Source organism: Phoxinus phoxinus (assembly GCF_949152265.1).
Source record: "Phoxinus phoxinus genome assembly, chromosome: 15".
NCBI classification, from domain to species: Eukaryota; Metazoa; Chordata; class Actinopteri; order Cypriniformes; family Leuciscidae; genus Phoxinus; species Phoxinus phoxinus.
In genome coordinates, this window is record NC_136890.1 from 22,163,987 (window position 1) to 22,178,807 (window position 14,821).

General features: G+C 42.0%; 1 protein-coding gene across 7 annotated transcripts in view; it reads right to left on the bottom strand.

Moving 5' to 3' along the window:
• cpne5a (copine Va) overlaps positions 1 to 14,821 on the bottom strand; it is a 78,280-nt gene that overhangs the window by 21,147 nt on the left and 42,312 nt on the right. For 5 of the 7 annotated variants that reach the window (XM_079637885.1, XM_079637884.1, XM_079637888.1 and 2 more), the window contains 6 exons: positions 9,971 to 10,074; positions 8,529 to 8,633; positions 3,875 to 3,916; positions 3,515 to 3,590; positions 2,439 to 2,492; positions 509 to 570 (listed from right to left, as the gene is read on the bottom strand). In XM_079637885.1, coding sequence (XP_079494011.1) covers positions 509 to 570; positions 2,439 to 2,492; positions 3,515 to 3,590; positions 3,875 to 3,916; positions 8,529 to 8,633; positions 9,971 to 10,074 — 443 coding nt within the window. Of the gene's footprint in view, positions 1 to 508; positions 571 to 2,438; positions 2,493 to 3,514; positions 3,591 to 3,874; positions 3,917 to 6,544; positions 6,779 to 6,860; positions 6,991 to 8,528; positions 8,634 to 9,970; positions 10,075 to 14,821 lie in introns of those variants that run through there. The other 2 variants (XM_079637890.1, XM_079637889.1) reach the window with 2 other exon arrangements.

The following is a 14,821-nucleotide window of genomic DNA, read 5'->3' on the forward strand; positions in this document are numbered from 1 at the left end:
AATGCAGCTTTTTTCCAGTTTAGGACAAAGCCTTTAAGTCAGAGATAACAGACAAAGAGGGGCAAGCAGGTCATACTTCCTAATGCCAGATATATCAATGGATCAGACCACAGTATAAAGTCGGCTTCCCTGAGATGTTTTCCCCAAAACTGGCATCCGAGCAGAAGGCCAGCCTTTCATCAGAGCAAACTGAAAAGGACCTGGCAACCCCTGAATACAGATTACAGTAACTACGACAATAGCCGTGTTTGTTGTTCTAGTTTAGTATTTAAGGGGTTATTCGGGTCTTGTTTACCGGAACTCTTTCCCAAAGCTGTTTGATGAGCTGTTTGACGCCATTACAATGATAACATCCTAGTGGCTTCAGCAAGACTTTGACCTTTACATCCGCTGAGAGTGTTTACAAAAATTACATGTTGTGACGCTGAGATTTCAGAAGCATTTTAGAACAGGCTAAATACAGTACATAAGCTTACATGAGGGCGAATGTGTGTATTTTCACCCATACCCTGCTTTGATGTAGTCCAGGAACGTGTGTTCGGCCTCCACCGAGAATGAAAGCATTGTCACCTGGGTAATTGAGCAACAAAGAACAGATGGTTTACAAGAGCATATGCGCACAAACCACATCTGCAACGAAACAATCCATCATGGCATTATGCAAAGACTCTCTTCTCTCAGCTGTCAGTGCCACACAGTCTTTTTCATTAGTATTGTCATTAGACAACTAGGATCTGTCCATGTTGGGAGGAAGACAGGTGATGGACTATTCATTTGAGTTTTGATTAAAATCTCAAAGCCAATTCATGGCAGTCAATGCGGAGAGTCTTTGTGGATCATCAATCACTGTTATCCACCCGGACCTCCGATATTACTTCCTCACTGCTCTCCTTATCAAAGTATGAAACAGAAAGCACAATTCAGTCAAGGGACTTGGATCTCAGATTGTCAAGTCATTTATCTGAATAATAACCAGACATTCAGAGTCCTTGTGGAATACAGCTGGACAAATATATTTAGTGTTGTAAGAATGCATTTAAAATGTTGCCTTGGCATCAAACTGAAAAAAATGAAGTTTGTTGTATGTTCACATACTTGTTTCTCTGAGAAACAATGCTATAGCCAGTTATTCTACTTTAAATTGTGCGTCCCGTGTCGGAATGTCTGTTTTTGTTTTGGTCTGTGTGATGCCGCACACTGGCAGTTTATCCAATGGTATTTCCACACTTCCGGTTGCCAGTTGGCGGAAAACACAGCGTATTGCATATTCCAGACCTTTAAGAGCCTCGGCATCCTAAAAATCTCTATAAACGGGAGCATATTAAAATGCGGATAAATCAACTCAACAACTTGTGTAAGTCTCCTCAGATTTCATTGTTAATTGCGCTCTCTCCTGTTGCGTGTCTTCAATCTGGCAACCTGCGTGAGCATCGAGTCTGAGGAGGAGGGGGCGGGGGAAACAATTCTCTCTAATATTTTGCCTTTGGACTGCAGCACCCATTTCAACCACTAGCTGTCAATATTACATATTGCACCTTTAAGATGAAGTACAAAAATGACTAAAACTAAAATGAAAATAAATTAAATCTAATTGGAAATATATATTTTTTTATAAAAAGCACAGTTTTCATTTTAATTTTAGTTTAAGTAGTAACAAAAAATATAAAAATAAACCTTATTATAAACCTTAAACCAATATTACTTTTAGTCAAAATATAAATAAATACTAAAATCAAAGTTTCCATTCATTAACTAGACTAGCAGCCCGCCCGTTTTCATAATGAACTGAAAATATATTTAAACTTCTCACTGTAACATATTAACGTTGTGTTTTCCGCCAAAATAAAAGCATACATGTAGGGTAAAATGAAATAACATACTTATAAATTATATATATTTATTTGTTTTACAGTGCATTTGTTTCACAATTTATGGCTATTACTGTCCTAGGAATAATACTAATAATATACTATGTCAATATGTTAATAATATGTTTTCCTTTGTTCAATTTGCACACTGAACATGGGTTGGAGCTCTTAATTTTGAACTCTCAAAGTTCAAAAGATTGATCAATTTAACATGTACAAATTTTTCTTCCGGTGGAGCATGTCCCTGGACTATCCTAGAGGGGCCGAGGTTCACCCCCCACAGTCTAACTAAATCCTGTAGAAAAATACTAAAATAGCCCTGTTGCTAAAGACGGGAAAGCTTTTTTTCAGAGAACATATCTTGAATTGAGTTTTGTTCTTATTTTCCATTTGCAAACATTTTTTTTTAAGCATCAACCTCACTAAAACAATGTGATAAGAAATATAACCTTAATTCAAGATATATTGAAAACAAATCGTATTATCTTATTATATCTAACACGTTAAAACATTTGTAGCCTACTAAAACTACAAACTATATATATATATAGTAGAAAATTCACTACTCACTGTGCCAGAGTTGATGTATCTTCTCTTTTTGAGTTTCTTTTTAGAATTCACCACCTGAAATATAAAATTTAGAGATGGCACATCACTTACAGGAAGAGTGGGAGAGTGTGTGTGTGTGTGTGTGTGTGTGTGTAGGAAGGGAGACAGGGAAAGACAGAGAATGAGAACATAAATGTGGTACTTGTCCAAAAAGAAGAAACGTTTGAGAGAACTGCTACTGGATCATTTCCAGGCTGCCAGTCATTTTTTTTTTGTTCCACTTACTTTAAAAGACACAACTGTTCTAAATGTTCAGAATGATGCTTTGACAAATCCAGTTCAGGTCAGTTTCATATGCAACCCTGGCTAACAGTTTGGAAACCAGGACACAGATGATGTGATTTGTATGGATTGGGGTTTAGCTGAACCGACCCTGCAGCTTCTAGTGTTGTTTGTCCGACTCAATCCCCAGGAAACCCCAAATCCTTTCAACAAACCGCTGGGACTGTCACACTCCTGTAGAACATCTTATCACCCCCCTCACCCCACCACTGGGCTAATGCTAGGGTGAATACATACATACACAGCACTTTTATACACACCCAACCCCCTCCTCCTTTCTCATACACAAAAAAGATTGAGTTCCAAGATAAAAACACATTTTCAAGATCACAAAGTAAATGTGCATTTTTAGCTCAATTTAAGTTGTGCACTTGTGCCAACCAACTCCAACAGGGATGGTCCAGGTTGTCTGTGTCCACGGTGTTAAAATACTAGTTTAAAAGTCTACCTTAAACCAAACTTGCGCTTTGCAAATACTGTACACTTATGATATTAGCATTATATTAATATTATTTCTATAATAATGATAATAATAATCATCATAATACAATGTCAATGAATACTCTGAATATAAAGGGGATGTTCCAACCAAGCGAAGTTTTACCCTATATTTTTCAACAAGATAAGCTTCCATTCACACATTTTTATTTCTTTTTTTACCATCATCACTTCATGAATCTAGAATCGCCTCCTTTATATGAACACAATGGATCCTCAGTGGAATAATGGATGAGTATCTGATTCACTAAACTCACCTCATACACGTTGAACTGACTCTGGCCGCGAGAGAGCTCTCTGTAGCTGGTGGTGAACTCCCCGATAAAATCATGACTGAAGCAGAAGGAACAACAGAGAGACTCTTACTGTCTGTGATGATGAAAATAGATGGATTTGAACTTATTTACGAGAGAGTGATCAGTATTTGTTAGTGCCAGGCGGTTTAGAGCATGGGTTAAATGAATACTGCAGCTAGGAGGACATTTTTCCACTATGTTTTCAAGAAAAAAAATCAGAATTTAGAAAATGATGTGTAAAGTGATGTGTATTTGTGTGGGGTTTACCAAATGCACATATTGGATCATGAGATCATATTATGTAAATGTGTGTTTTTCTACCTGCCATCTCTGTCCCAGTCGTACACCTCCACTTTAATTGACCTGAAAGATTTAAAACAGAGCATTTAGAAACATGGTGTGGTGATATGTCAGAAACTGAAAAGAGAGCAGCAGCTGAATTGATGGATGCTTTCTGATTATAAAAGGGCTTAGAGACCCTGTCTCACTGTCTTTTCATCTCAACGCTAAAACCAACCAATTACAGGCTATTATCCAGACAGTGCACTCGGAATTAAACAGCGGTCGGCGGGGAACGAACTCCCGGGTTGTGACACAGCGCAGCCCTGGGGCATCACTTCACCTGACAGGACGCAGGCGAGTTTCATTTAAACATTAATTACATCTGAAGTTTTGAATAATTAGAACCTCATTCTGTTCAAAGCAAGTTAACGCGATCAATTACAGAGAGGCAGCAGAGATTTGTAGCCTTGTTAATAAAAATGGCTTTCAATGGTAATAGTTCTAAACGGCATTCGGCGCCGAAGCATGTCACACACTTGTTATCACAAAATACAGGGATGAGCTTGTATTTACTGTTGAGATGAAAATGAATGAGCAAAAACAGTCATTCTTTTCCTGTTTAATAACCAGCACAATGTATGTTGTGTTATCTTCTTGAAGGGATAGTTACACCAAAAATTACCCTCATGTCGTTCCAAAACCTGTATTTTTTTATTCTCTAGAACACAAAAAATATATAATTTGAAGAATATTTCAGCTGTTTGTGTCCTTACAATGGCAGTCAATGGCGTCCAAAACAACTCATTGAATGGACTACAAAACACTGACTTGCAGTGTTTTGTGCAGACTTGATTATTTTTTCACATGATTATGCTACAAAAGGTGGATTTGTACTTGGTAAATCAGGAAATTTCCATAATCGTAGGACGTGTAACATGATTTTGTACGGTTGCTTGATTAGAATCATTTGCTGCTGTTTACTCAGCGAAGGTAATAATGAAATCTCAGTGGCACAAATGCATCATCTGAGTTGGGATGAGAGAATGGACCAAAACTCAGAGCACTGAGCTTCTATTGAGTATTTCCATGGAGTACATGGAGAAACTCTCCATCTGTTGGTAAAGCAGACTGATACAGCTCTGGAGTTGAGAACAGATGTATGCGATTCATCAGAGATCATATGGCACACTTCTATCAGTACTCAGATTCCCTGCAGAGGCAACCAGTAGATTCACAGAGCTTCACAGCTAAACAGCAAAAGGTCTGGTTCAAATTGCAACTTATTCTATACAAGGGTCTGATTGACATGTAAAGTGACCAATTTTTTTTTTTTATAATCTGAAATATAATATAATTATTTTCCCTACTCCAGTCTATTATTGTGGTATAATAATGTATACAATTATATTGTATACAGTACTGCTTTTTTTCTTTTAAAATAAATGAATACATATTAATTTATTCAGCAAGGATGCATTAATTGGATGCATTAGATGGCAGTAAAGACTTTTACATTATTACAAAAATAAATATTGTTCTTTTGAACTTTCTATTAATACAAAAAAATGTGCAAAAAGATTTATTAGTTTACACCAAAAATATTATGCAGCAGCACGATTGTTTTCAAAATTGATAATGATAAGAAATGTTTCTTGAGCACCAAATCATAATATCAGAATGATTTCTGGAGGATCATGTGACTCATGAAGACTGGAGTTATGATGCTGAAAATTCAGCTTTGCCATCACAGGAATGAATTACATTTCAAAATACATTCAAATAGAAAACAGTTATTTTAAATTGTAATAACATTTCACAATTTCACTGCTATTTGCTGTATTAACTGTTATAATAAATTAAATTGCTGAACCTTTTAACAGTAGTATACAGTTGAATATATTTTAATATTCTAAACATTTTAAATATAGCAAGTACTTTTTTCTTCTCAATTCAAACCAGACAAAAATAGAAAAATATTGGAAAATGTATAGCCTAGACTAATTAGAATTTCAACACACATTTATCCACTAAATCCTCCAGTGCCAAACAAAACTATTTTATAGGACTTTCTACTGGAAAACAACTTCCACAACTTTCTATCAATCTCCCAGTGTGTCGGAAACATCCGGAAGCCCTGAGGTAATTTCCTCTGTAAACTCTGAGACGTGTCCCTCAGGAGCGTGGCTGATTGACAGGGTTAAGTGCTGTTCCTGTCTCTCCACAAGATCACAGACAGATGCAGATCAGTTATGACACTATGGGCAAATTATGGCTTCCCCTCATGTCAATCAAACCAAATTTTCTCTCATTTGTTTAAGACCCCTGAAGGAGACCCTGCACTCTTATCTAACCTGATTTAATACAAGCATTTGTTTCAAAGATAAGAATATCCAGAAGATGCACACTGATGGTCAGCAAGACAGATAATGCTTTATGTTCTAAAAATAACTAGAGCTTTTGGTTCATATTAGCAAAACTTGAGCTGAGCATCAGTACAACAGCACTCTGTTAAAATGAAATGAATCAAATAATGTCATAATAGCATACTTCCTGCCACATTACTGCTTAAAAGTCATTATTATTTGCTATTCTGATTTGGAACCAGTATATTAGGATCTGCATAACATCTAAAACTTATTATGAACCTTTTTCTGTTGAAAAAAATATACCAACTACAATATAAATACTCCTCTCAGCTGGCATCCTTACAGCAGGTGATAATTAGCACAGCACCACAACAGCTGGAGTTTCCCTTTCCTTTTTCTTTCTCTCGTTTGCTCTGTCTCTCTCACACACAGGGGATCACAGGCCAGGTGGGGACTGGGTGGCAGGTGGTTCTGTTCCCTGTGTTCTGATTGGCTATGACAGCTCTCAGACGACACACAGCTGCCAATGCGTCTGCAATCCTCACCCTTGCCATGAAAATGAACGCACAGGTACAGCCTAAGAAAGGGGTAGACAAGGTCAGTCCTGGAGTGCCGCTGTCCTCCAGAGTTTAGCTCCAACCCTGATAAGAAAAACTCACCTGTCTGTAGCATTAGTAATCCTGAAGACATTGCTTAGCTTGTTCAGGTGTGTTTGATTCGAGTTGGAGCTAAACTCTGCAGACAGCGGCACTCCAGGACCGAACAACCACTGGCTCTGCTCCCTCCTACCTAAACTGATTAGTTCAGACTTACGTGCATCCAGAAACTTGCAAGTGAACGCCGTTTTGTGGTGCCATCTCAAAGAGGCACAAAATCTCTTTCTCTGAACCGTGGCCATTTTCAAGAAACGGCATCTTTTTCGGCAACACTTGATCCATTAATACTAACACTTTATCTTCTATTCTATATCTATTATCGTTATAAAATTTAAAAAAATAAAAAAGTACACGTACTGCGTTAGATTAAACTGGGAAAGGTCATAGCACTTGCATATTGTTGTCCTATTGTTAGTTTAACTGCTCCTATTGTTCTCATTGTAAGTCGCTTTGGATAAAAGTGTCTGCTAAATGAATAAATGTAAATGTAAAATGTTGCCCGTCCCTGGCCTACGAAATAACACTGAACACAACAAACTGTTTGACACTAGAAAGCATATGTAGACCAACAAAGAAACAGTGTAGTGCAAACACACACACAAATTTATGCTACACAGAAAGTAGAAAGCAAAAATAATGTGTCCTTGTAGAGCATAAATCACAACAGTGCAGCACCGTGAACAGGGCTGTCTGTGATCAAATAATGCTGACGCAATGAGTACCAGCAGTCAGATCTGAATCAAAGAGCACAGGGACACGATCCCTCTCGACACGCATATACAGAGGGTCTTATTCAGTAACAACAGCATTCTCACACTAAATTTCCACAGAATTCACAACAGAGTATGCACACAGCACACAAATGTGCTCTTATATCTCATTCTTATGTTAAACCCTCATTGCTAAAATTAGTCTAAGTAACAGAGTGCATACCCACAGAGTAATTACATGTAGTATAATTCACACCCAAACATCTCTAAATAAGGCTATTCACATACTAAACACCTTTACATAGTCCTAGACGACAAGTGATCGACTGCATATCAGAATGAACAATAACAGTTTTGTTACTCTGAAAAAAGACAACAGTTATATAGTTACTTTTTATTCTTAGTTATATTACAATTATATTAAAATTATAATATTAATTATATTAAATAATAATAATAGGAATTATATTATATTTATATGAAATATTTAAAAATATATATTAAGCAATAATAATATAAGCAATAATAGTAACAATATAATATAATATAATATAATATTTTTTGGAATACATTTTTTTTGCCCTTTTTATTTTTTCAAATTATATTTTAAACTATATATTTTAAAAATGTTATATTATATTATAAGTAATAATAGTACAAAACAATTATATTATATTATATTGTTACTATTATTACTGATAATATTATTTATTTTGCTATATTTTAATTTCATTAATAAAATAATATAGTATATAATATATACTTTTCTGTGAATTGTTTATGTCTTTATCCTAAAAAAAAATGATCCTACATTTTAAAAAATGTATTTACACATCATAATTACAGTGTGAAAGCTTTTGCACACTGGTTTTATGTGCATGAGACCTGTTAACACTGGTGACAGGCGTAAAGCAACAGTGCATATTGACACGCATGTCTGTTTGTGTATGTGTGAGTGCACCTGTCATAATCTCCATTGCAAAGCGCTCTGACAGGGATGGTGAACGCCTGCCAGACAGGGTTCAGTGTGCTCTTTACCACTTCAGTTTTATGGCAAATAGTGAACCTAAGCAACAAAACACAAAGATGTGAAATTCAAACAAAGCAGTACACATTGTATGATTACATTTTATTATATACACTGTGTGCAGAATTATCAGGTACGTTGATGTTCTGATCGTATTTTTTTTCCAAGCACATTTTACCAATTCCAAACCACATTAATCTTAATAACTACAATTAATTTAGTATTTAATAATTTATAAGTGATATTTAATTTTTCGTGAAGGCTGGAAATGAAAAACGCCTTATATTCAGGTGTGCATAATTATTAGGCATGTTGTCTTTTACAGATAAAAAAGAGATTTAACTCAGACTGAAGTAAAAAATTATTAAATGCCCATGAGAAGAATGCATTACTAATGCAATACTAGAAATTGCAGTTAAGGCCTGACCATTGGACAGTGAAATGCTCATTAGGTCAGCAGGGTCAGACAAAAACAGGTGGAGAAGAAAAGACACGTTAACTGCAAAATAAGTAAGAATTAAGGTGAAGAATTAAGTGTGAAAAGATCAGGAACCCTTTAGTCTCCAGCACCACCATTTTCCAGAACTGCAACCTGCCTGGAGTCTCCAGAAGTGCAAGGTGTCAGGATCTCAGAGACTTAAATCCTTAAAAAATACCCCTTCTTAATAAGAATCACAAGTTGAAGTGTAGTAAAATACATGAAGACTGTTTTTTATAGGCTTTATAGACAGACAGGTTGAGAGTGACTCTTAAAGGACCAGCATCAAATCCTCTTGTACCACTGTTTGAATTCTTCTTCCAGAATCTTGCAGTATGTTTTGGGAGTTCATTATTAGTTAGTTTTTAGTCTATCTCTGCAAAATGGACTCCAGGGTAGGAGATGGACTGCTTACTCACTTACTGCCAGATTATGGAAGATGAATTCTTCAAACAGTGGTATAAGAGGAAAATATCAGGAAAAGAAAACATGCCTAATAATTATGCACACCTGAATATAAGGCGTTTTTAATTTCAAGCCTTCATGAACAATTATATATCACTTATAATTTATAACTTATAATATTAATACAAAATTAATAGTTGTTATTAGGATTAGTGTGGTTTGAAATTGGTCAAATGTGCCTGGAAAAATAATATGATCAGAAAATCAACGTACCTGATAATTCTGCACTCAGTGTATAGGATAGAAATTTGCATATTGATAAAAGTACTAAGTGAATATTATTGGCTAGAACAATATTGACACACACTCCTTAGACTCAGATCAATATTCTTCACCTCTCCTTAGACATGCACAAAAAGAAGAGAGAGAGAGAGAGAGAGAGAGCGAGAGAGAGAGAGAGAGAGAGAGAGAGAGAGAGAGAGAGATAACTCACGTTCCGTCCTCATTACTTCTGTAGAACACCATGAACGGGTCAGAGCGGCCAAAGAAGTCTTTCTTATCCAGCTTATTGGCACAGAACTGCATTGTTGCACAGTCCTGTGGGGAAGAGAGAAAGAAGAAAAGAAAGAACATGGGGGGTGGAAGGAAAAATGGAAGGTAAGAGATTGAAAGAGTGCAGAGAGCAGCTAAATCTAGTGAAATCAGAGGCACATTGCTTTTTCTTGAGCAGCTTAGATGAATGATGAGAGTCTCTGGACCTTCAGGCGCAATTCACCCCCACCATGACTCTTTAGTTCAACATGTACGCATGCACATTTTATAAAATCATGAGCTCCAGACAGCTGCGCCTACGTCTCCTTCATTCACCTTATGATTTTTGGTGGGAAAAGCTTTAAAGCTAAAACAACTTTTTGTTTTCCTATTCTTTAAAAGACTGGAATAAATAATTCGCTAATAAACGATTCCTCCCACAAATACCACTGACCCTGACAGCGGCTCAATATTTAGCTCTCAAAAACATGGCTGGCCCTAGTTTAATCAGAATATTTCAAGCCATGTCGATACTGACATCCCTGACGTCTTTTTCCAATGACTAGATTATAATGTTTTTGTATGGAGCAGTTTTATGCTAATACATTTTACAAACAGTTTATCATGAGGTAGTGTTCCCCAACATCTCTAATAGAGTGGTAAGGGATGATGTCAAATCCCTGACCCCTGGTTCCCTTGAGTTCTCTTACGTAGAGTTCTCTCGTACTGCGTCGAAAGAACGCTACGGGAAAGTATTTCTTTGTCGAGATTGAAGCCTAAAAATTAATCCTTAATTTTGTAAACATGTAAAACGCTTTTCTGTAGCATACAACCCTAGGCGGAGCAATATCGCTCACCCATTGGCTGCTCCGCCAGAAAAGCACAGCCTATGCGAGGCCAGAGACGCTGACCAATGAGGGCGCTTCGCGCCCATTCTGCGTCATCTCCCGCCGAAACAGGCGTGGCCTAGGTCTATAAATACGAGCATAGCTGTCTAACACACCGATTTTCTAAAATTCACGAAGCTGCACGCATCGCTGAATTGGATTCGAGCCGCCACAGCCGTTTGGAACAGCACTTCAGCAGGACGAGCCCTTATCTGAAGCCGCCGCCGCCTTCGCCGCCTTCAGCCGCCGTTCCCTGCTGCGCTTCTCCGGCGTGGAATATCCTTTCGCTTTGTGTGTGTTTTGTGTGTGTGTTCGCCTACTGCGTCACACATTTTTTCTCACAGAAAGAGCACGAGTGTCTTTTTAAAGATGTCTCGCGTTTCCTGCGGCTCCTGCCGAGCCGCGCTCATCGACGGGGACCACCACCTGCTGTGTGTTTCCTGCTTGGGCGAGGAACATGCAGCTATCGCTCTCGGTGATGGCGGCTGCCATCACTGCGACATGATGCCCATCGCGACTCTGCGGACTCGCCTTGCATCATTTGCCAAAGCTGCTCACCCACCCCCTGTAGCGCCGCGCCGTAAGAAGCGCCGCGCTCAGCGGGTCCCGGAACCTCCCTCCACGAGGAGCTCGCCGCCGCCACCGCCGCTAGCTCCTCTCAACGCTTCGCTCGAGTCGCTCACCGACGGACAACAGCCGCAGCCCGCCGCTATGTCCGTTATGGAGGATGACCAGCAAGCTGTATCTGAGGGGGATGACGACTGCTGCTCGCTTCTCGCTTCGGGGAGCGAGGGATGGGCGAGCTCCGTGGACCTCCCCTCCCCCGCTGTTCCGGAACGCAGAGGAGGGAAGATCAGCGTTGAGGCAGAGCTGATGCGTCTGCTCACACAGGCCGTGTCGAGCCTCGGCCTCGAGTGGTCGACGCCCGAACAACCTGCTTTCAACCGGCTGGATGGCTGCTTCCTTTCTGGAGACCGCGCTGCGCCACCCTCCAGACACGCCCCATTTCTTCCTGAGCTTCATGAAGAGGTAGCGAAATCGTGGAAGGCGCCTTTTTCAGCCAGAGTGCGTACTTCTGCCTCGCCAGCATTCTCCGTAGTGGACGGTGCTCGAGACAGAGGCTACCACGCTCTCCCTCCGGTCGAGGAGGCTGTAGCGACTCACCTCTGCCCACCCTCTGCTGGACGGCGGGCTAAGGGAGTCCTACCATCCAGAGCTTGCCGCACATCGTCAGCGTTGAACGGCCGCGTGTACTCCGCCGCTGGACAAGCTGCATCGGCGCTGCACACCATGGCGGTGCTTCAAATCCACCAGGCCAACCTCCTCCGCAAGCTAGACGAGGAAGGCCCGGGCGCGATCAGTGTTCCGGACTTACGTAGCGCCACAGACCTAGCTCTTCGTGCTACAAAGTCCGCCGCACACGCCATCGGCAGGATTATGGCCTCAGCTACCGTTTCCGAGAGACATCTGTGGCTAACTCTCTCTGAAATGGCGGAGTCGGAGCGCTCGGCGTTCCTCGACGCTCCCGTTTCGACGACTGGCCTCTTCGGATCTTCCGTGAAGGACTTCGCGGACCGATTCGCCGAGGTACAGAAGACTTCGCAGGCCATGAGACATTTCCTGCCAAAGCGCTCCAGTTCCGCAACAGGCCGCCCTAAACAGCCGCCTGCCCGAACTCAGCAGCGCCCCGCGCCCGCCGCACCGGCCCAGCAGCAACAGGCCCGAGAGAGACCACGGTCTCGCTCCGCCGGACGCCGCCCGCCACCGCGTGGTCCTCGGCCCAAGATAACACTCAAGCCCGAGGCCTCGGCGCCATCCTAGCTATGCTAGGAAAAAGACGGTGTTCGGGTCCCGCTGCGGCCGGACTTCCACCCAAGATTCCCGCTTGTACAGCCCTAAGTTCCGTGTTTGTACCAGTGTATTTAGCAGCCAACAAACCGGCCGTAAAGCCCGTTTGCCTGCACACAAACGCCGTTTTCACGGCGACCCAGATAAATCTAAAAAAGAGTTTATTTTCTGGTGTTCCGGCCAAGGCCGATGGTGTAATGTGTGTAACTGCAATGCCCACCCAGTGCCCATTCATTCACACAAGCACAGCCCCGTTCAACACAGGGTTTGCACACATAAAATCGGCTCATGCCGATTGTGCTTTACATGTAGTGAGCGTGCCCGCTGTCCAGTGCCCACAACCACTACACACTGCACGTTCCGCGGTTTCTGTAAAAACGAAACCAACGAGCGGTCAGTCAGTTCACAAACACAGTGTCCCCGGTGTTATAAATGTGCCCGCCACCAAGCGCCCACGTTTATTCACAAACATAACGAGCCCTACGGGGCTCCCCCCGCGCGCTCTCTCGCAACTCAGAGAACAGAGCGCGCGCGGGACGCATACTGTGTTAAACATGCCCCCCGCCTCAGACGCCACGGCGTCCATGTTACAGCACACGTTTCACGGAGAAAGTCGAAACCACGGTAAAAACAGAAGTAGCACATCTACTTCGAGCCGAAATAGCGAAACTATTGAGCAAAGGGGCCATAGAGCCTTTATCTCAAGCTCAGAGCGAAGGGGGTCTGTACAGCAGATATTTCCTGGTACCGAAAAAGGACGGGGGTCTCAGACCCATTTTAGATCTGAGGCGTCTGAACAAAGCGCTAACAAAGCGAAAGTTCAGAATGCTCACGACCAGAAAAATCCTCGCGCAGATTCGCCGAGGAGACTGGTTTATGGCGATAGATCTGAAAGACGCGTATTTTCACATACAAATTGCGTCACGTCACAGGCGATTTTTGAGATTCGCCTTCGAGGGCCGGGCATATCAGTACACAGTCCTGCCATTCGGCCTGTCTCTAGCACCTCGTACATTTACAGTGTGCATGGACGCGGCGCTGGCACCCCTGAGACTCCGGGGCGTTCGAATTCTGAACTATTTGGACGATTGGCTAATTCTGGCTCAATCGCCGTCAGAACTCGCTCACCACAAGACACTAATACTCGATCACCTCGAGTGCTTAGGTCTGAGAGTCAATTGGGAGAAAAGTTCACTGTTTCCCAGTCAAAGGATCTCCTTTTTAGGACTGGATCTGAACTCGCTATCTATGACAGCACAGCTGTCATCACAGCGCAGGCAAAATACCCTGCAAATGGCGAAATCCTTCCGCAGCGGCCATATATAGTGCCGCTCAAGAGATTTCAGAAAATGCTGGGCCTCATGGCCTCAGCCTCATCGGTACTGCAGTTGGGCCTGCTGCGCATGCGCCCACTGCAGTTCTGGTTGAAAGCGCGCGTTCCGCGCCGAGCATGGTTGCACGGTCGCTATCGCCTCAAGGTCACTCAGGAATGCATTTCAGCCCTGACACCATGGAGAGCGTCAGACTGGTACCGGTCAGGTGTAAGCCTGGGGACTTCCTCGAGCCTGAAGGTGGTGTCCACGGACGCGTCCACCTCAGGCTGGGGAGCACTGCTCGACGGCAGACCGTTCTTTGGCCAGTGGGCAGAACGGGCCAAACTACCGCACATAAACTGCCTGGAAATGATGGCGGTGGACTTTGCGCTGAGGCGTTTTTGTCCCCGGATAAAAGGACACCACGTCCTGGTCCGTTCGGACAACACGTCGGTAGTAGCCTACATAAACCGCCAGGGTGGCGTGAGATCCCGAAACCTATTCAGGTTAGCGGAACGCATACTGGTATGGGCCCAGCACAACCTGCGCTCGCTGAGAGCAACGCATGTGCCAGGCCACTTGAATGTAGGCCCAGACAGACTCTCACGGAACAACGTTCCTACAGGAGAGTGGTCCCTACACACGCAGACAGTGCGTCTGCTGTGGGAAACGTTAGGCAGAGCGGAAATAGACCTGTTTGCAAACCAGGAAAACGCTCACTGCCCAGAATTTTTTTCGAAGAGCACGAACGCGCTGGCCAGTGTC